The sequence below is a fragment of the Lytechinus variegatus genome, chromosome 2 (assembly GCF_018143015.1).
Source record: "Lytechinus variegatus isolate NC3 chromosome 2, Lvar_3.0, whole genome shotgun sequence".
In the NCBI taxonomy this organism is placed as follows: domain Eukaryota; kingdom Metazoa; phylum Echinodermata; class Echinoidea; order Temnopleuroida; family Toxopneustidae; genus Lytechinus; species Lytechinus variegatus.
The window spans coordinates 42,316,303-42,340,269 of record NC_054741.1 but is presented as its reverse complement, the minus strand read 5'-3'; the positions used below and the strand labels follow the sequence as shown (position 1 = coordinate 42,340,269).

General features: G+C 36.8%; 1 protein-coding gene across 1 annotated transcript in view; it reads left to right on the top strand.

The window, feature by feature from the left end:
- Positions 1 to 5,556: 5,556 nt before the first annotated feature.
- Positions 5,557 to 23,967, top strand: part of LOC121408113 (protein Jumonji-like) — a 61,039-nt gene continuing 42,628 nt past the window's right edge. The window contains exons 1-2 of the mRNA XM_041599448.1: positions 5,557 to 5,854; positions 7,204 to 7,285. Coding sequence (XP_041455382.1) covers positions 5,847 to 5,854; positions 7,204 to 7,285 — 90 coding nt within the window. The 5' untranslated portion in view covers positions 5,557 to 5,846. The remainder of the gene's footprint in view (positions 5,855 to 7,203; positions 7,286 to 23,967) is intronic.

The following is a 23,967-nucleotide window of genomic DNA, read 5'->3' as shown; positions in this document are numbered from 1 at the left end:
AAATACAGAGCGCACGAAGCGTGCTCCCTTTCGGGGAGGGGGAAAACTCCCCCTCTTGCGCAGAGCGCAAAGTTTCTTTATCTTATCAAATTCAAATAAAAAGAAGGTGTCTCTAGTACCCTTATCAATTTGAATATTGACTCGCTATGATAAAAACAAAATTGTTTTTGAAAGAAATTATGAGCTCCCCCAAAATGGGAAAAGATTGAAGAATTTGAAATAATTCCTCTTACAGTGCAAAGCGTGGAAGCTTAAAAAGTTTTATAAGAATATAGAACAGAAATGATAATGCCTACCTTAGTCACATCAGATTTGATTGTAAAAAGGGTATCCTCATTAAATTTCTTTAAATCAAGTAGCAAAACAGAGTAGAAGACGGCTTTATACATGAAGGAAATAGGCGCTATATTCCTTCCCGCGAATATAAAAAAATTCTCTGAAAATTTAACAGGGTTCCCGCGGTCATGGAAAATCCTGGAAAAATTTGTGGTCCTGGAAAGTCAGGGAATTTGGAAAATTTGTGAAAAGTCATGGAAAAGTCATGGAATTGCATTTACCTCATGGCTATTGGCAGCTTTCCGTTTTGTCGTGTCTCACAAAGTTCTCTCATACTTAATTATCATACTCTGCTATTATAATTGGTGTTCATAATTTCCATTTTTCCCAGTTTTGTGACATCCCAAATTCTACAAAACTTCTGGGACATAGTTTCCAGTGAAAAGCTGAAAGGGTGTGATGTCCCTTGCCTCTAGAGCTTTTCAATGTTATGTGGTCTACAGTCATGTAGTCTGAATACATTCTGTTTTGTTTTCCTCAGGGTGTTTCATATAAAATTGTTGTTGTTTTGTACAATTTTACTCAACATTCATGGCAATTAGTTGACATGTCAAGTCACAACTGATCAAGCACTACCAGCATGGCTATCAGAACACAATACATTCAAAAGGTTCTGAATCTTTTAGTTAATAATAATAATAATAATATAGGATTTGTATAGCGCACGTATCCACCTTGCTAGGTGCTCAAGGCGCTCCTACAGTGCGTATCAAAAAAAAAAGTTTACACTTAAAAAAAATCCTGTAAAATTAAACATTTGTAATATCCTGAAGATTTTTACAGATTTTAGCATTGGTAAAGATCCATTTAAGCAAATGATGATGTAACAGTTGAAAAATATTTCCAATTGAATGAGCATCGCTTACTTTTGAGAAGTTAGTGAAAAATGATTTGCGCAGAACTTTGAAATAGTTATGCGAATAAAAGTAGATTTTAATCATGACAAAAACATTGAATTTAGCTAGTAAAATTGATTTGAAGATATCTTTTACCCTTTTAACTTGTTTTCTTGCCCAAAACACTTTGAAGAGTGCATTGCGCCCCACCCCACTCCCCCATACATCGAGGCCATCGTAACGATATTTACGTTACACTGAGCTATGATTTACATGAAATGGCTTAGGCTTGATTTTCCTTTTGTTAATCATTGGATTAAGATTCAAGATTGGAAAAACTGTGGAGAAACAAGTATTGAATAAAAAATGAAGTGTAAACCCACTTTAAATAATAAAAACTTAGTGAAAAATGCTGGAGATGTCTGATATAAACTCTTGTTCAGACTTAGTTATGTCCTCAGATTAAGCTGGTACAAAAAGGGTAAAGGTTGTGCTTACTAAGTGTTGAAATTCCAATTTGGGTGGTAAAACGCTTGAATGTATCCATTTATAACAATTGGCAAAAAGTGCAATGGGAAATGTATGAGAAATGTTTCACAGGGTAAGTTTGATTTCGCCCTTTCCCCTTGACACAGCGTTAAAACGAGCATTTCTGCGCAGATTTCTGCGAGCTTTACGAAAATGGACAGTGCTCACTCAAGTGTAACATTCTGTCAAAACTTTTACTTTCATTGTATAGATGAGACCCAAACCCAAGATTATATGTGAAAAAATTACCCACACGTATATTTTTAAATTCTTAGGGCTTTTAAAGTGTAAACCTCTTTTAATACTCACTGTATATTACCCCGGCTTAGCTAGTCTACCGATTCTGGTGCGCACAGCTTTTTAAGGAATTACTTCCTGCCGGTACCCATTTACCTCACCTAGGTCGAGTGCAGCACGATGTGGATAAAATGTGGATAAAAAAATGTGGATAAATAAATAAGTTACACAAGATGTTTCAATTGCTATTTTAGCATCAAATAATGTGTCTTGAAAAGTTACTTGAAAATGAAGTTTAATGAAATACCAAAATACGCATCAAATGTCCAATTTTCAAGATATCCTCATTATTTTTGGAGCATATAGAGAAATACACTTGTTAATTTAGCTGGTGACCTCAAGTTGTATCACAAATGGCCTCATTTTTTGTAATGTAGAGTGAAATGCCACACTATGTTGAGAATTTTAGGATGAGGATGTCTTTGTTAGCCTTTTTTTTCATTTCACCTTATTGTAAAACTTAAATGTCACTCTTTCATAATAATTGGCTCATGTGTGACATATGTAAAGTGTTTTATCGTCATATAATTCAGGGTTCCCCCAGAAATTTGAAAACAGAATTCCATGACTTTATGTGGAAGTTTTGTAGTAAAGTTGAATTCAGGATCCTAATTTCAATATGCCTGGAAAATTTGACATTTACATCTATTGTATAGTTCACTTTTGTGACAAGATCTGCATGCTATGCTCTGAAAATTTGGAAATAGTTCATGGAAATCTGTCAGTTCAAGAAATTACATGAGTTTGTGTTCAAGACAATTTTGAATCTGGATGTTGGTGATACAAAAATGGCACTGTACCCTGGTTAGAAACGGACCATATACCAATGATAATACATGTAGATGTACATGTCATGAGTAAGGTAGTGGGTGGAATGGATGGCTGTGAGGGGAGGTTATGGAGGCCATCATAATGTGTCTGATTTTGGAAACCGTGCCAGAAAGCAAGTCATGGAAAGCAGCAATTTAGCCTTGGAAAAGTCATGGAATTCTGTTTTCAAATTTCTGTGGGAACCCTGTTTAACCTGTTCCACATTTGATATTTCTTAGATTATATATAACTCGATTAAGAAAAAGAACGAGCTCAAAATGTGAAAGGGATGATGCAAGCTAGAATAGGGATTTTTCCTTTCCCATGCTCGCGAAGCGCAGAAACCTCTGTAATTTATTTTGAAAAAAAAATGTGTAAGTTTGCTCATATTAGGCGCTTCCTTTTGATTAAGAAACTTCAGAGATATTCAAAATTTCAAATCAATGGCGCAAAACACGATATGGATGTACAGCGATATAGAATGAAGTATAATATCATACATACTTTTGCATATCACGGTACGAATATAATGCCTCCCCTTTTGAGTAGATACTTAGCCAAAAATAACTTGCTGAGAAAAGAAAGAAATAGTGTTTGGGTACTCGGTGATTAATGGTAATGTTTACCTGCTCCGAACAGAAGAGCCAAATTTTTTTGTCAATTCAATATTTGAAAAAATACTTGTCATACTCTTTACACCCATGTATATTTTATAATTTCTGGCAAGAATATACAATTCCCACAGCCGGGAAGGGGAAAAACAGAGTAGAAAAATGGTGTGGGAAACAAAAGGGAATTTCGATTTTTGTCTCACCTGCGAAGCAAAGTGAGACTATAGGCGCCGCTTTTCCGACGGCGACGGCGGCGGCGGCGTCAACATCAAATCTTAACCTGAGGTTAAGTTTTTGAAATGACATCATAACTTAGAAAGTATATGGACCTAGTTAATAAAACTTGGCCATAAGGTTAATCAAGTATTACTGAACATCCTAGTAGAGTTTCATGTCACATGACCAAGGTCAAAGGTCATTTAGGGTCAATGAACTTAGACCATGTTGGAGGAATCAACATCGAAATCTTAACCTGAGGTTAAGTTTTTGAAATGTCATCATAACTTAGAAAATATATGGACCTAGTTCATGAAACTTGGACATAAGGTTAATCAAGTATCAATGAACATCCTGCATGAGTTTCACGTCACATGACCAAGGTCAAAGGTCATTTAGGGTCAATGAACTTTGGACGAATTGGGGATATCTGTTGAATTCCCATCATAACTTTGAAAGTTTATGGATCTGATTCATGAAACTTGGACATAATAGTAATCAAGCATCACTGAACATTTTGTGCAAGTTTCAGGTCACATGATCAAGGTCAAAGGTCATTTAGGGTCAATGAACTTTGGCCGATTTGGGGATATCTGTTGAATTCCCATCATAACTTTGAAAGTTTATGGATCTGATTCATGAAACTTGGACATAATAGTAATTAAGCATCACTGAACATTTTGTGCAAGTTTCAGGTCTCATGATTAAGGTCAAAGGTCATTAAGGGTCAATGAACTTTAGCCGAATCGGGGGTATCTGTTGAATTACCATCATAACTTTGAAAGTTTATTGGTCTAGTTCGTTAAACTTGGACATTAGAGTAATCAAGTATCACTGAACATCCTGTGCGTGTTTCAGGTCACATGTCCAAGGTCAAAGGTCAATGAACTTTAGCCGAATTGGGTGTATCTGTTGAATTACCATCATAACTTTGAAAGTTTATGGATCTGATTCATGAAACTTGTACATAAGAGTAATCAAGTATCACTGAACATCCTGTTCCAGTTTCAGGTCACATGATCAAGGTCAAAGGTCATGTAAGGTCAATGAACTTTGGCCATGTTGGGGTTTTTTGTTGAATAACCATCATATCTCTGTAAGTTTATTGGTCTAGTTCATAAAAAGAGGACATAAGAGTAACCATGTATCACTGAACATCTTGTGCGAGTTAGAGTAGTATGCAAAGTCAGCACTGCTGCTATATTGAACCGCGTGATGCAGGTGAGACGGCCAGAGGCATTCCACTTGTTTATATTTTGCCGCGCGGAACGCGGAAGCAAAATTTTGTATGAAGAGAGAAGAACGTCTCTTTCAGGTTTTTATTCTTTTAACCAAAAAAGAATGGAAAAGACAACAAAGCTATACATTTGTTCCCTTTCTCCTTCCGTTTTTTTTTCTCCTTTTTTTTCTACTTGAGAGTGTTGGGGGGGGGGGCGACTGCCCCCCTCCTGGCTACATGCCTGCTGGTAAAAGTTCTCTTAGTATAGCATACTTGTGTACATGTACAATTCATGTGGTCACAACTAACAAAAGTCCCTACCTAATGGGATGTCTACTGTGGGAGGGGGGGGGCACACAAGAGTGAATATCACCCCTGTATGAGACATAACTCTTCAACCGTAAGTCTTTTTAAACCAAACTTGGGTTGTAGGAGTACTTGGGGACCTGCATGTTAGGTGCATTTGGAGGTTACATTAAGGTCACAGGTCATTTCATGTCAAACGTTAAAGTTTAGGTCTAAGACTCTTATGACACACAACTCTGCAACCGTGTCTCACTTTTCAACGAAACTTTAAAAACTCTGTATCTCATTCTTTTTTCTCTGAATAATAAGCTTATTTTGACACTACATACATCTACACCCAGAAACACATTTAACCTTCACACATGTAAAATATCAGTGCAATAATGTCATATATATCAATTGGGTTGGAGTATGTACAGAGGAAAGTGAAATGGAGAAGCATTTCATGGACCTCAAATTTCATTTTGTATTACATTCTTTACAAGATATTTTATAATGAGTTTTCAATACAATTCTGTTGCATGGCAAAGAAGATCGCAATATTTCTAATTATTTTAACAAGTGGGTGAGACACAATATTGCTCATGCCTTGTGTCATTTTCTTTCCTACTTCTCTTTATCAAGCCTGAATGCAAGCTCCATGCCAATACAAGGTTTACCACAGAAGTGCAGTATATTCACAGACTGATGCACAGGTATGTCTTTATTGTGAGCTTCGGCCCTAATCTGCATATTTTTGTGTTATTTTGGTATGGCAACAAAGAAAATATAATAAAATACATTAATAACTCATGGGCAAGTAAATTTAATCATATAAGGAAAAAGACAATGAAATTTAGTGAATGGCATTTCAGGTTCAGGATCAAAATTTCCATGAAATGATTTGATTTTTTAACTATTTAAGTTTTTGAAATGTCATAACTTAGAAAGTATGGATCTGGTTCATGAAACTTGGACAAAAGGATAATCAAGTATTACCAATTGTCTTGCCTGAGGTTTAGGTCACATGATTAAGGTCAAAAGTTATTTAGGATCAGTGAACTTTGCGTATTTTTCTTAAATGTCATAACTTTGAAAGTTGATGGATCTAATACTAAATAGGTTCATTATTGCGGATTGAAATAATCGCTAGAGGGTATTCATTTGTCTCGCAATCTACTATGGTCAACAAGGAATTCGTGATCACTCTCGCAAAAAGTGTTCACTGGCTTTCTAGGAAATTCGTGATCACTCTCGCAAAAAGTGTTCACTAGCTTACAAGTGGGCACTGATCAGTGCCCACCTATTGTTCTCGCGCTTGTGCGTATGGTCTTGGAGATTAGTATAAATAGAGTACGATATCGGACAATCCTTGTCACTTGATAAAGAGTTGCAGCGGCACTCGAAAGCTCGTGAACTTGTAAGCTAGTGAACACTTTTTGCGAGAGTGATCACGAATTTCCTAGAAAGCCAGTGAACACTTTTTGCGAGAGTGATCACGAATTTCCTAGAAAGCCAGTGAACACTTTTTGCGAGAGTGATCACGAATTTCCTTGTTGACCATAGTAGATTGCGAGACAAATGAATACCCTCTAGCGATTGATGGATCTAGTTCATAAAACTTGAACTTATTAAGGGTAATCAAATATCACTGATCGTCTTGAATGAGTTTCAGGTTGCATGATCAAGGTCAAATTTTATTTAGATTAAATGAACTTAGTATTTGATTTTCATAAGAATGATGTTTTTTTGTGAAGAATCATTCATCTTGGTTGTTTTCAATGTCAGTACTGCTTCTACATTGAATCACGGAATGCAGATGAGACTGCCAGTGGCCTTCTACTTGTATCTAATAATAATGATGATACTGATTATACTAGTGTAAACTTATTAGCCCATATTCACAGAAGAGCTTTAAACTAGAAGTGGGAAAAACAATGAGTGCAATTAATAAAACAAACTTGCATGGTCCAAAATGGACACTCCTTGTACTCACCCAGCAATTGTACCCTCTCTTTCTCTAATTGTACATATGTTCAATTTTAAATGATATTCTTTGTTTTAGATGGAAGTCAAGAAGCAAGAAACTAGAATGTATCAAGAGACATTTGGAGGAGAGAGAGAAAGTGGCTTATTATCCACCTCAGGTAATAGAATAGAAATACACATCAGGAGAGTGCTTCATCAACATTTTTGTCCGACAAGTTGTTAGGTCCGACAACTCTTTTTGTCTTGCCTGAACAAAGTCCGCAGAGACCTAGTAGTCACTTTTCGAGTTAGGTCATTGGTCATTGGCCCCAACCAATCAAGGGGCCCGTTGCAGAAAGAGTTGCGTTTAAACGTAAGTAAAAAAATCAATTGCAAGTCCCAAATGCGCGCTGTTGATTGGTTGAAAATCAAGTTGCGCAAGATTTTTAGAGTTGTGATTGATTGCAACTCTTTCTGCAACGGGCCCCAGTCTGTTCGAAAATGTTAAAGAAATTATGTTCATACTTGGTACATATGATCCTTGGGTAATACCACATATAAGTCCATGAGAATTGTGAGGTCAATGGTGAAATGATATGAGGTCATGTCAATCCTTTTTGTCTCCCCCACCAGGGGTAAAGGCAAGACTTAGGCATCCAAATGTCGTCCCTCCGTCTATCACAAACGTTATGGCAAATAACTCTGCAATCGTAAGTCACTTTTCAACCAAACTTGGATGGTAGATGTACTTAGGGGACCTGCATGTTATGCTGCAGTCAGAGGACATGTGGTAAGGTCAAAGGTCACTTTCAGGTCAACGTTAAAGTTTACATGCAATACTCTCTTATGACTGAGCCTGAGTCGAATCGATATTAAAATCGGTGTTCGATGGATGTAATTGAGTGCTGGTGCAGATTTTGCAAAATCGGTGCATCGAAAAAAAAAAAGAAACGTCGGCCGGCCGATTCGTTTGGTTCACACAATCAATCATCAAAAGAAACAATAATATCCAACTTGACTACTACTTACTTGATTTTTATTTCCCCCAAAATGAAAAGGATTGTGTAATTATGATGCCTATTCACCATTAATTTGAAGTTTATTTCGATCACACTTCGAGTCTTACTCGTCTGCTCGTGCCGAGATAATTTATGCACGATGAATTTATGAATGAAAGTCATCGATCGCGCAGCGCATGCGCTGTACTGTGCTTCAATCAAACCATAAAATAGCTGGAAATTGATGCGATCAACGTAAAATAAACCTTGCTATCATGAGCACTATTAATATCATGACCATAGCACATTATTTAATCGTAATATTTAAGAATAATTTGCATATGATAATCATTGATATGAATTTAGAGCTTGATGTGAAACGTTTGTATTTCGTTTCAATTTTCAATGACGAATATCACATGACGATCGACTTAAGTGAGTGCACTTGTCTAAAAAGAAATTATCACGTCATGATTAATTCGCGAACATTGTCAACATGCAGAAATTCTTTTCAAGATCGTAATATCACCATATAATAACATTTTACATGACAAGAAAATTGCGTTTGATGTTTTTTTCCATAAATTTGAAGCTAGTTTGTGCCCAACTTTTGGCTCTGATTTCATGAATGGAAAATATGTCCTACGTCAACGAACGCACATGTGTGTTGTGCTTCTTTTTCTCGGAGCTAGCTAGCTCTGGAGACGTCCAGGCCAGAGATGGAATAAAAATGAAAATAATACCAGTATAATACTATTAATACTTCCATATGAACATGACATACTTTGCTGACATGGTCAATATTTTTAATATGGCCATAAAATCTTATTAAATCGTAATTATTTAACATCCAATAATAGTTTATATGAATTTAGAGCTCGATCCGAGACATTCATAATGATTTCAATTGTCTGTTCTTGTCTTGTTTCTAAAATAAAAAAAGTGGACTATCATATCAGGATTAATTCTTGAACATGGTCATAACTCATATTCCACAATCTTTCCTTACAAGTTACAATCGTTATATCAGCATTGAATACCAATTCAAATGACCATCCAGAGAAAATTACTTATTTATTCGCATCAATTTTGAGCTCATTTCGCTCCAACTAAACAATCTCAGGCAAGTTACAGTGCTCCCCCAGGTAGCACTTATTTGCTTGCGCTGGCAAGCACGCCTGTCGTTTCGAGATAGTGAGTGTATGGGGCTGCAGGCGGGGCTGGTTTGTGCGAGTCTGGACCGCGAATGCTAGTTGACCGAAAAATTGTTCGGATCGACTCTGCGTGGTTCATGTATTTGATATTGTTTCATTTTAAATGTATATGTTGTCATCGGCAAATATCATTGTTGATGATATTTTGGGAAGAATTCTGCATTGGTCCTGGACTTTTTTTTGTGTGTTTTATGATCATGGAAAATACAAACGAACATTGCTCCGTCATCTGCTTGTGCAACGCTCACCCGGCTAGCGCATACCGTCAGTGCATGCAATGTGTGCATAGCTATAGCGCATCGACACGACGGCCGGAGCAACAAAAAAAATTGACTGGATTTTCCCCGCCGCGCCCTCCAAAATTTGATGCATTGATGTGCATTATTATGTGCAGGTCTACTGACAGGTGAATTATGGGATGGTCTAATACCACTTGGTCTGCTTATCAGTTCATCCAACTTCACATAGTCTAAACCCATTTCGTCTACAATCCTATTTGTCTAATTTCCACTTGGTCTAATTTTCATTTCGTCTAATTATCATATGGTCTAATGACCATTTGGTCTAATTTCCACTTGGTCTAATATCCACTTGGTCTAGTGACCACTTGGTCTATTAACGTAATGTTCTAATGGCCACTTGGTCTAGTAGCCAACTGGTCTAATGCCCACTTGGGCTAATCGTCACTTGGTCTAATTTTCATTTGGTCTCATTCACACTTGGTCTAATGTCCATTTATTCTTATACAACATTAATTGTTATTTGTTTTGATCTAGAATTAACAAATATACACCATGCATCAGTTAATACATTCCGCCAGGATCTGGAGGGGTAGAGCTGTGGGGTAGGGCTGGCAAGATGCAAAACCACACCATGGAGGACTATCAATGAATTGTTCTAATGAATTAATCTAATCATGTATGATTCTTATAATTAGGCCTGTATATTGACTATATACATGTAGATGATGATGAAAATCATATCGTAGTCATAATAGTCAGGCAGCATATGTCATCGACTTTGACCAATCGGCTAAGTCTGATTTTTCACTTTTATGTGATTGTGACTTCAAAAGGAACAACTTTTAACTTGGCGACAAATTCTAATGGTCATCTTGAACATCTGTGGGGTCAAAATGGGGTCAATTTTTGGAATTGCCCTGATTGTGTCGAGTCATACATCAAATTGTTTGTCTTTTATACTTAACAAGAAAGTGTACACTGTTATATATAAGAATTGTTAGAGCAATTTCATTCATTTATTTAGTCTTTGTAAAGCTTTGTTAGACATGAGTAATCTTTGTTATTTCTGAATAGAGACTGCAACACAAAGAGATTCCAGTGGTAGTGGAAATGAACAATAGGATTAGCTATGTTGTTGACATTTTAATTTCAGTGAGGTTATTCAAGAGTCTTCTAGAATTTGATTGCTCCAGAAAGAAGGAGAATGTTCTTTTGTACACAAGACTAGAAGTTTCCAGAATAGTGAATAATTTGTATATAGGCTGGCAGTTTCTTGAAGGAGATCATCACATCAGATCAGAACTCAGAGTTTCATGCCAGACTTTATGTCAGAGCATATTTTATTTCCACCTGAAATACAACATTCATCTTCTTGGGAATTATTTGCATGCCATCAATGAACTGTTTGAAGTTACTTTGAGAGAGGAATTCTCAGTTCTCATCGAGATCATCAAGCTGTTTTAATGAACGCTTTTCAACCCATGGATTGCTGAAAATGACTGTTCATCATCATCATCTTCACTGACATTTCAACTCATTACAGTGACTTTTGTTATTCATCTTGCTTCAACATCAGTTTCATCATCGCCATCATTGTGAACTTAAATTTACGGAATCTTCGCCAGCCGACTTGGATTTTACTTTGGATTATAATCAGCATTTCAAGAGACGTAAGACCATTATCATTTTTATTTGTTTGTCTATACTTAATTATTTCCTGTAATAAAGAAAAAGGGAAATCGAATTCAAATCTTAATTTTTTTCATTGTTATTTGTTGCAGTATCGTAACAACACAATCATATACTTGTGACCTCCTATTAAGAAGTTATGACCGGAAATGTCAAGAGGTCAACGAACTTTCGTTAAATGGCAAATTTACACTGAAGGAGTTCAGGAAGCTATTTTTTCATTTTTTTTTGTTGTTTCATTTTTGTTACTTTTTTAATTCCGACTTTGATAAGTTTATCTTCAGAAGTCCTTATCCAAAAGATATAAATTGTTAAGACAAAGTCAGGGAAAGGTCAAAAGGTCAACAAACTTTCATCGGTAGCCAAAATACTAAAAGTGGTTAGAATCTTAGAAGTTGGTTCTTTATTTTGAAAAGTCTCTATCTAAGAAGACATCCATTAGATGAAGAAGGGGTCAAATGTGCTCACTTAGGAACAAAATGTTATATTTTGTTGTATATCAAAACAACATTGATTGAATGACAGGTTACAAACTTTTACTACAAAGTCCGGGTAATAATTGAGCAAGGTGCCACTTGGAGGAGAAATTTTCATACAGTGCTTCTAGACCATTTTTTTTATGCTGAATATGAATATATGAGGTAAACAGGCTGTATCCTGAAAATTAACCTGTGAGGGTGCTTTTTGTCTCACCTGCATAGCAGAGTGAGACTATAGGCACCGCTTTTGCGGCGGCGGCGTCAACATCAAATCTTAACCTGAGGTTAAGTTTTGAAATGACATCATAACTTAGAAAGTATATGGACCTAGTTCATGAAACTTGGCCATAAGGTTAATCAAGTATTACTGAACATCCTATTAGAGTTTCATGTCACATGACCAAGGTCAAAGGTCATTTAGGGTCAATGAACTTACACCATGTTGGGGGAATCAACATCAAAATCTTAACCTGAGGTTAAGGTTTTGAAATGTCATCATAACTTAGAAAATATATGGACCTAGTTCATTAGACTTGAACATAAGCTTAATCAAGTATCACCAAAAATCCTGCATGAGTTTCACGTCACATGACCAAGGTCATTTAGGGTCAATGAACTTTGGCCGATTTGGGGGTACATCCTATTAGAGTTTCATGTCACATGACCAAGGTCAAAGGTCATTTAGGGTCAATGAACTTACACCATGTTGGGGGAATCAACATCAAAATCTTAACCTGAGGTTAAGGTTTTGAAATGTCATCATAACTTAGAAAATATATGGACCTAGTTCATTAGACTTGAACATAAGCTTAATCAAGTATCACCAAACATCCTGCATGAGTTTCACGTCACATGACCAAGGTCATTTAGGGTCAATGAACTTTGGCCGATTTGGGGGTATCTGTTGAATTACAATCAAAACTTTAAAAGTTTTTGGATCTGATTCATGAAACTTGGACATAATAGTAATCAAGTATCACTAAACATCCTGTGCAAGTTTCAGGTCACATGATCAAGGTCAAAGGTCATTTAGGGTCAATGAACTTTGGCCGAATTGGGGGTATTTGTTGAATTACCATCATAACTTTGAAAGTATGTTGGTCTAGTTTATAAAACTTGGACATAAGAGTAATCAAGTATCACTGAACATCGTGTGCGCATTTTAGGTCACATGATCAAGGTCAAAGGACAATGAACTTTGGCCATAATGGGGGTATCTGTTGAATTACCATCATAACTTTGCAAGTTTATTGATCTGACTTTTGAAACTTGGACATAAGAGTAATCAAGTATCACTGAATATCCTGTGCAAGATTCAGGTCACATGATGAAAGTCAAAGGTCATGTGAGGTCAATGAACTTTGGCCACATTGGGGGTATTTGTTGAATTACCATCCTTTCTCTGTAAGTGTATTGGTCTAGTTCATAAAACATGGAAATAAGAGTAACCAAGTATCACTGAACATCTTGTGCGAGTTATAGTAGTTTTCAAAGTCAGCACTGCTGCTATGTTGAACTGCGTGATGCAGGTGAGACAGCCAGAGGCATTCCACTTGTTTCAAAATGGCCACCAAATTTTCAGAAAATTTGAATTTTCGTACATAGATTTTGACATAAGCATTCAACTGCCATAAAATTGGTGTCATATGAAAGCCAAATAAATATCCAATTATGTAGTACTATTTATAGGAGTAAGTAGGTCATTTGGCTGAGATTTTAAGTAAAAAAATGCATTTTTTTGTATTTTTTCCCCCAAACCTGAAAATTTTAGAAATACGTAATTTTACATAATTCTAAGTGAAATAAAGCAATTGCCTTTAAATGTTCCGGAAAATTTTTAATAATATGCTATCATTATGTACAGGAAATTTCAACTCTGTATCATTCTTTTTAGCAAATTAATAAGGTATCATACTTGAATACTCAAATATCAGATATGTTGCTTTTTTATGCATTTCCGTAGACTTATATGTATAATGATATGCATAATGTAGGCCTATAGTTAAAGATTAAATGCAATTATCTACCTTTTTTTAACCACTTAGCACTTTAATTCAGATTCAAGATTCAAGATATATTTTATTCAATTTAGCAGCCACGAAGGTTGAATTGCTGTTGTATTTGAAATGAAAACATATAAATTGCACATAGACATGAATTAAATCTCAATTACAATAATAGTTCAATTTAACCATAATAATTCAAATATACAGTGATAATTCAAGTTTACAATAATAATGATTCTAATTTCCAATACTAATTTCGATTAACCATAATAATTTCAATGAACAATAATGATTCCAAAATAAGAGAAATGATGAGTTGAGTGTGTGTAAGGAAGCGGATATTAGAAGTGATGCTACATGTAATTACAAGTAGGCCTACTGGCAGGAGTTACAGAAAAATATACTTGTACATATAATTGATAGAACATTTACAAGTAGAACATAAAGAAGAAAAAACGGTCCTGTTGAACAAAAAATCGAAACGGTTTGATATAATGGAGATAAAAATATATGGAAAGGGAGGGGGGGTTGGTTGAAAACATCTTTCAGCAAGTTATTATATAAGTTTCAAAATAAATGGGGTATTGTTTTAAAATAGGATAATGGCATAATTTGTAAAATTGGCCATTGTTTTGTTCATCTGGTGTTTGCAATATAAACGAATATATGATTACTTAAACATACATAGGAAATGATAATATTCAACATGGATAAAAAAAAAAGGGTAATTAATACATTATAAGATCATTTCATTTGGGGAAATACATAGCACATTGAAATTTCATGGAAACATTATGTTTTACCCATCTATCATTTAAAAGCCTGATTAGATAGGGCATGGTACTTTTCTTGTATCATTCTGTGCGGCACTCGTCAGTATATATTTTTCACTATTTCGGAGGATTCTAAATTCGAATTGTTTGGAGGGTGGCCAATGGGGAAAGAACTTTTCAAGGGACAGTTAAAACTTCATATACAGAGTGACAAGTCTGTCATACAAGGTTGTAAGGCCGAAGTTGAAAGTGCATTATCATATGAGTAATAATCTTTGCCAAAAATGATACGCAATGCTCTTTTCTGGATAGATTCTATTTGTTTTGATTCATTGGCTGCTATGGACGAGTGCCACACAGGTGCAAAGTTCTCTAGTATGGGTCGTAGATAGCATGTAAGGATAGTTAGCAGGTTTTTCTAGAGAGGTTAAACTTTTTCAGACTATAAATCATGTAAAGTTCTTTACTTACTCTGGATAAGATGTCAGTGATGTGAAGACTACTTCAAGTCATTTTGGATTGAGACACCTAACAGTTTTACATGATTTGAATTTTCGATGATTTGATTAGAAATGCTAATTGGTTGTGGCAATGGGGGGTTTCTACCAAAAGACACTTGAAGGGATTGACATTTACTAGGGTTTAGCTTCATATTAGCGTTTCTACACCAAGTCTCTAGTTCGTGCACAGCGATTGATATGCTGCCTGTGGATGTTGATGTCAGTGTAAGATCATCAATGTACTTCCACCTAGGGACCGATGATTCAAGGAGGGCATCGTTCATGATTGCGAGGAAGAGCAAGGGGCCTAATCGTGTCCCTTGAGGGACGCCAGCATGCGTTACTCGCTGGTCTGATAATTCACCACTATACCTCACCTGTTGGGTTCTTTGGGTTAGGAAACTCGACAGCCATGGGATTAGTTCAGGTGTGGCTCCAAGAGAAAAGATTTTGCGAATAGCAATGTTGTGATCTACAAGATCGAATGCTTTTGGAAAGTCAGTCAGTACCACTGTTGAGGTATAACCAGGTTTGTCAGCGTTGGAATAGAGGAAGTCTAACAAGTTAACAAGGTAGTGCATGGTAGATGTCTTAGCCTTGTTTCCATATTGATGAGGGTCCAATGTGCCTTCTATGTCTCGGAGTAGCCACTTGCAAACAAATTTTTAAGCAAGTTTTGCAAAATGGCTGGTGAGGGCAGTCGGTCTCAGTTTATCAATGGTTGCAGGGGAGGATTTAGGAACAGGCACTATTGTTAACTCTTTCCATTGTTGTACAATACCTTGGTCCAGTGAAGCATTGATTATTTTGCAGATCGGTGTGGAAAGTTTGAGGGCATATTCCCTGATCAAGCGGGTAGAAATACCGTCTGGGCCAGCGCTCTTTCCTACTTGAAGTTTCTGAAGCTCGCGATCGACATCCCATGGTTGTACATGAAAAGGGAATTTTTCTCTTCTTGGGAAGGATGCTGGGAGATTAGATGTTGATTATGAGGGAATCTGTTCAGCAATCTCCAAAAAGCCATCATTAATTTTGTCAGAAATTTCTTTGCCAGTAATGTTTTCGGGGCCACCAGGAATATTGGTGACCAATTATAAGGTTTATTTGATGTCATCAACTTAATATATTTATACCAAGCTCTAGGATTCTCTTGTTTCATTCGTTGAACTCTACTAAAGAACTACCTCTTGGCCAAGGTACATTCTCTTAAGATCCGATTGCAGACACTTCTCCAAGCAGGTAGTCTCGATTCAAATAGATGCTGTCGGCGGGAAATCAAAGATTTTATCCGGGCAGTGATCCATGGCTTATCATCTTGATGCATCCTGACGCTTTTGATAGGAAAGTGGGTATTTACAGCCTCATTCAACTCGCTGTAAAACTGATCACATTTGATATTTACATCATTACTAGCAAGGGCAGGGGACCATTAATGGCTAGTTATCCAGTTGCCAAAGCTACGGATATAAGAATCTTTCAGAGGCCGTACCTTTTTTTGTTTTGTTTGGATGAGGTGGTAAGCATTTGGGCTTGAGCAGAACACCATGGTGGTCGCTACGTCCAACAGGAGCTACTAAGTCGACAGGTAAGAAGAATTGTTTAAGATTTGTAATAATTTGTCCAAAACCATGTCGTTCCTTGTTGGCTTGTCTACCAGCTGCTTTAGAGTGTGTGCGGAAAGAAGGGATGACATGTTACTGCGATTCATATCACCATTGATGAGCACACCAGTACCTGGATGGTTGTTAAAGATATCATCTAAGGCTTTGGTTAGGTAAGTTACTAAGGTATTGTCATTGTTCATGCTAGGAGGGCTATAAACAGTTGGGATGAATATGGATGAGACTGATCTCGGGAGACGTTTTGGTCGTATTTGCGCCCATACCACTTTTAGGTCTGCTGTAACTTCTAAAGAGACAGGTTTGGGTTACATTGTGTGTTTAATGTATGTCGCCACTCCTCCTCGCCTTCCATCACAAGACCTCATGAAGACTTCATACTCTTGGATACGGTAGACATTTGGAGGATCTGAAGCTTGGAACCAGGTTTCGCTTACTGATACAATATCAGGCTGTAGTGTATGTATCACTGCATAGAATTCATCAAGCTTGTTGCTCAAGGATTGGGGATTCACAACATACAGAGATGGGAGTACGTTACTAGTTGGCCTAAGTGTGCCCTGGAAGTTGGATTTATTTACTTGTATCAGATTTGATCTGGAGATGTCCCTTTTGGATCTGTTACTGTTAGTTGGTATCAGTTGACTCTTTCTTCTACTGATAATGATTGGTATTGCATGCTGTTTCCTTATTCCACCTCGTTTTCCACGATGGCTCAGGCGATGAGAAATGATACCAAGTTCTTTCAGGTTACTCCAAGTTTCATTTCATAATTTAGACTGGGGGTTGACATGTCTTAGTTTGTAAAGTTCAGGAACCGTATATCGGTGAGCTTGTGGTGACGGGATAGGTGGGCCAGGGTTTAATTCAATGTCACCACAAACAAAAAGCTGGACAGTGAAACAAGCCGAAGAATGGGGGTAATAGTTGATAGGGTGATGTAAGTATTTCAAGGGGTGTATAGAGTTCTTGTGTTCCACATTTGGAGGATGGAGTTCGGTAATAACATGTTCATGAACATATAATGTAAGTACATGAAGGAACACTTGCGCTAATATGGTGAATAGAGTGATCCCATGCCCTGGGCACTTACTATTGTTACAGTGAAAGGGTAAGCAGGGTTGAGTGAATCCAGTGTAAGAGCTGAATAGCACATGTATAAGTCAATGGTAAGTTGCTGTTAGTGGAAAAAGGAGGCTTTCTTATTACAACACAGTCTGGTAAGAAATGATGAACTTTCAAAATTTCATTGGAAATGACGGTAAGGTGAAGTCAATTGAAACTTGTCCAGCTGAGTCCAGGGATGAAATAATGACACATAGTAATAATAAAAATGACGGTTATCCCTCAAAACCCGCATAAAAACAAAAATCATTTAGAGCTACGTAATGAGTGGTCTGCGTGTTAGGCGATCTCAATTTATTTAAGAGTAGGTTTTTCTGTATCAGCTTTGTAAAAAATGCTTGACCATCGAGTCTTAGAGAGAGTGAGCACTCTATCAGCTGCATTTCTTCTCCAATCATCTTCAAATGTGGCATGAAGGTTGATTGTGGTAAAGCGAAGCGGCCTATCGATTTTGGTGTGGGCGGAGACGTTGTTGCCATGGTAACAAGACTTTTTGTGGAAATAGCAGAGATATCCTTGTGAGCGCTCTACCAGCTGCATTTCTTCTCTGATTATTTTCAAATGTGGCATGAAGGTTGAGTGTGGTATTGTGAAGCCACCTATCGATTATGGTGTGGGCAGAGATATCGTTGCCATGGTAACGCATTTTTGTGGAAATAGCATAGATGTCCTTATGAGCGCTCTACCAGCTGCATTTCTTCTCCGATCATCTTCAAATGTGGCATGAAGGTCCATTATGGTAAAGCAAAGCCGCTTATTGACTTTGGTGTGGGCGGAGACATCGTTGCCATGGTAACAAGAATTTTTGTAGAATAAGCAGAGATTTCCTTGTGAGTGCTCTGTTGGCTGCATTTCTTCTCCAATTATCTCTTGATTTGTCATGAAGGTCCATTATGGTAAAGCAAAGCCGCCTAATGATTTTGGAGTGGGTGGTGACTTGGTTCCCATAGTAACCATATTTTTGTAGAAAATTTGGTAAAACCTGTAACTTCAGCTTTTTTTTGTCATAACAGTTGGCACACAGAAGCAATATTAGAAGGTGAAGCGAAGATGCCTATCATTTTTGGTGGGGGTTTTTAGGGTTATGTTTATAAAATATATCCAGATTACTCTATAATTGTATTCCCAACAGGTGATACTGGACAATATTTTAGGTTCTGCAGAGTCATGCTGCTACGTCATATTATTGTCATCAAATTTGGTACCCACAGGCAAAATGTGGGAAGGGTCATTGTCGCCATGACAATTGTATTTATTTGTCAAATATCTGTGTGAGCTCTATACAGTGTGTCCCACAAAAAACAAAACCAAGATTTATCGATGATTTATCATAACTTAATCACAAATACAATAGACAAATGACCTACCATTTTAAAGCTTAGAATCTCCTCTTTCATCTAAAATCACTTGGATTATTTTTATTCACGCATGAGTGAGCAAAAACAATTTGAAAAGGGGATACCAAACAGTCACTTGGCGGGCCGTATCTGGGTTTTAAAAAGAGAACCACATTTTTAAAAAGTTCAATATTTGCTCTTTAATTTGATACCTCAATTACATAAAATGGTCAAGAAATAACAAAGTTCTGATTATTTAAAATAAGGCTTGAATTTCAATAATTTCATAAAATGAAGAGGTTTTACAGGCTGGCGTTCGAACTCACTCGACACTCGGTTTGTTGACGATCAGCCATGCATTTTGTTATCGTGCAAGAGCTTCTGTGGGCAACCGGTGAAAACACGTTTATTTAATGAAATTATGGTAATACAAGCATTGTTTTGAGGGATCTTAACTTCTTTACATCTTGAACATTTTCTATGATCAAGGTATCAAACAAAAGAGCAGATTTTGAACTTTTTTGTCAAGTGATTTTCTTTTTGAAATTCAGATACCCCCTGCCAAATGAGTTTTTGGCATCCTTTCTTCGAATTGTTTTTGCTCACTCATGCGTGAATAAGAAATAATCTAAGCAATATCAGATGAAAGAGGAGATTCTCAGCTTTACATTGGAAGGTCATTTGTCTATTGTATTTATGATAATGTTATATATAAGAAGAATTGTAAAAGCAATTACATTCATTTATGATAAGGAACATTCCAGTATGTCTTTGTAAAGGCTTTTGTTGTGCAGGCCTCGCCTATTTAAAGGCCAAGGAGTTTTATTTGTGAATAGAGTCTGCAAACAATAAATTGCTACACAATAGGATTCCAGTGAACAATAGAATTAGCTATGTTGATTTCACTGAGGTCATTCAAGAATGTTTTAGAAATGTAGAATGCTCCAGAAAGAAGAATGTTCTAAATGTAGAGAATACTAGAAGTCTCTAGAATAGTTGTAATTAGTATATAAAGCTGGCAGATCACTTCATCAGATCAGAGCTAAGAGTTTAACGCCAGATTTTATGTCAGAGCAGAGTTCATTTCCACCTCGAATATTTATCTTTTGTGGAATTATTTACCTGCCATCAATGAACTGTTTGCTGCTATTTTGAGAGAGGAATTCTCAGTTCTCATCGAGATCATCAACCGGTTTTAATGAACACTCTTCAACCCATGGATTACTGAAATTGACTGTAAATCTTCATCAACATCGTCTTCACGGACATTTCAACTCATTACAGTGACTCTTGTTATTCATCGTGCTTCAACATCAGTTTCATCATCGCCATCATTGTGAACTTTTACTTTTCGCCAGCCAACTTGGACTCTTATCTGGATACTATCATTTGGAATACCGTAATTGCCAGAACTGATTTCAAGAGACGTAAGACCATTATCATTAATGATTTGTTTGTGTACTAGATGCTTAATCATTTCCTGTAATAAAAAGAGGAAAATCTAAACCTGAATTTTACTTGTTATTTGTTGCAGTATCGTAACAATAAAGTTATGATAAATCATCGCTAAATCTCGGTTTTGTTTTTTCTGGGACGCACTGTATATCGCAATGACGGATGAGGCGGTGGGTGCGGAGGATACATGTGCTCAACGTTCTTGCTACCACGCGTCACGGTTGTCAGGCGCCGACAACCCTGAAAATTTTCAGGGGAAATCCGACAACCGTGAATTTCCCCAACGATCTGCTTTTCAGATCCTAAAATAAACTTGACGATTATTTCGTCCAAGATTTCTTCCCGGGATTTCTTTGACTCACTACGCTATACGATACGACCTCGACTCGAGGCCCAATCTCTTTTGTGGGAAGCGCGAAGATGTTTACCTCGCATTTGCGTATCGCATTGCTCACATTATTTACGTCTTTAAAATGGTAGTAAATACGCTCAAAAAATAAAGTGAGTTGAGAGGGGTACCATAGGTTACTGGGTCAGGCAATGTAATTATTAGATTATTACGAATTTCATTTGATATTATCACTTATTTTGTCAAAAATAATATCAAAATTCGATCGGATTTTAATTTCATCTCGTCCCAGCCTTTGCTACATCGTGGCTACATCGACTACATGAATTCATTGAATGCTTTCCTGATGACACTCCCGTAGATCGAGCGAATTGAGAAAATTATTCAAAGATCACGTTGATAATGACAAAGCCAAAGGAATGGATTGACATAATGCCCAACTCATTTACTTACAGCATAATGATTTATTCACATTTATATTCCGATTTTACTCCATAATTTCCAAAGTCTTGATCTCTACATCGATCTTTTGAAAGTGTTGATTAATTTCGCGACGGTGTGTCTACCAAGTTCTGTATCACTGCACTAGCGCTCACAACGACCACATTCAGGAAACAAATCACACATGGCATCAAAATCCTTGATCTGGGGATCCGAGTCTTCCAGAATTAGATGGGATCCAAAACTAATTCAGTAGGAATGTTTTTTTTTCAGATATTCATTGAATCTGTTACAATTTTCATAAGTAATAATCTTTATTAATATCATTCACATTTGTTATTACAACTCATCTTTTTAATGTGACTTATACGTATATACAGTGTATTTTCATTTGTATTGTTCTTTATTGCTCATGGCCTGCCAATTGAATAATGAGCGCACCTGTCACGGTCCTGAGAAATGTTTTTAATCATCACAGTGAATGCTTTATGAATTTGTTGTACAATTGCTTAACAACTACGATTTAAAATAAAATATTATTTGAAAATGATTTGTGTGAAGGAGAAAGAAAGAACAAAGGGGGTGGTCGTGGGCAATGTAGATGAAAATGATGGGATGTTTGTGACTTTATGGGGGAGGGGATTGGCGAAAAGAAGTCAATGTTCGTAGCAAATGAAATTAATATGAATTTATGGATGTGTCTACTGTGATTGATCATTGTGGCTGCATAATCTTTATGGTGATTGAAAAATCCACCTTGGGTCGGGAGGGGTACGTGATTCAATAGATTTTGATAGAAGTACACATTCAACAAACTGGATCGACAATTCATTCATAGATATTCATTTTAAGTACGAATTGTGTGAACGTTTTAGAGGATATGTAATTCGTTGTTTACGCCCACAATGAGTTGCTAGTATAATTTGAATATCGTTGGATGGATTTTTCAATTTCACTGATATGTTTTCTATCGGAATTGTGCTTTTATACAGTTAGCTTTACAACGTTGTTAGCCTAATTACTGCGAGTGGATGATATTCATGAAATGAGTTGGAATGTGAACGAGACGCCCCAAAGCCGATGGCAAGTGATCTAATTAGTATTCATTATCTTGGGCTTGAGCCAATCACTGTGCTTGAATGGGTTTCCCGATTTCCCACCCTGGAATGTGTGCCACGTGTGTGACCTTTTAACCTGTTTGAGTGCGAATCAGCTGATTTCGTGACCTCAAATATTCTTCATGTTGTTTACGCTGGATGTGTGCTATACAATTGAGAAAATCTTTTTATTTTTAATTAATTGTTAAAACGTGAATTTCTGTAAATTTAAAACTACACCTAAAGTGATATTGTGATGCAATTTATTGAATCACGTACCTCGATCTTCCCACTCATGATGCAAGAAAATATTTTAAAATTTAAAATCACCAAAATATACATGTAAAGAAAGATTATTCAGCCATCACCATCAGTAGAATTCTAAAAAAATATATTCGCTTCGAATATTGACTTCACCAATCCCACACACACGATCTCAACATCCCCTTGTCATTGTCCACGCCACGACCCCTCCCCTATCGCTCTCTCCCGTCGAACATCTACAACCCCCCTCTTCCTCTCTCTTTCACATACGCTGTATTTGTATGCCTACATAGTGTATTACCTAAAAATATTTTTCCTATCAATTAACCTATACTTTCAAAACATTATAAATTTCAATTAATAACAAAATCGTAATATTAAAGTTTTTTATGAATGACTAAAAATATTTCTCACGCTCGTGATGAGCACATTCATTATTTTATAGGTGAGTAACAAACAAACACAGCAATAATTGACAGTGATAAAAGAATCTTGATTATAAGATTATAAGTGTAAACATCATCAACAGAAGTCTTATGAGAGTTAGTTTCAGTGCGTATCTGAATAAACAAAACAAAAATTCATGCAAATTATATAAGTTAATTGGGGACCCCGTCTCATGAATACCGATGTCCATTATCTGGAAGCCTCGGAAGAAATCTTCCGAGGCTTCCAAATAAAGTCGGAACAATCTTTGGATTTTGTAAGGGCGTGACGCGGTGCAAGCTCAAAGGGCTGTAACGCATGCGGTCCATAGATGTAGTCGGTCATTGACATAATAAGCAACACGCATTCACAAAATTAATCGCACTTTTACAAGGATGTAGCGATCTAAACATCGAAATAATGGACTTAATTTATCAATGCCATCAGTGTGAATAAATCAATGAACTGTAAGTATAAAATGAGATTGACATTTCCTTTCACCTTTTTAAGTTATCAGTACCTTAATTGCCTTTCTGCTTCAATCAAAATTCGCGCAACTGTTACGGCTGTGTGGCCGGAGAAGCATTAAACAGACATAAAGGTGGTGCATTTAGCGGCAATCTAAGCTCGTCGATATTGATATTTTCGAAAGCTACCGCGCTTCGCGAGGGAGGGGGGACACCCCCCTCCTGAACCCTCCCCCCGTGCGTGCTTCGCACGCACCAAGGGCGCTGCGCGGCTTGCATCGCTTCGCGCCAACAACTGTCAGAGTGAACCTGGTGAGAACGTTGCATGTGCTCGGCCATGCGACTCGCCAAGCATCACTATTTTATCAAATAGACAACAA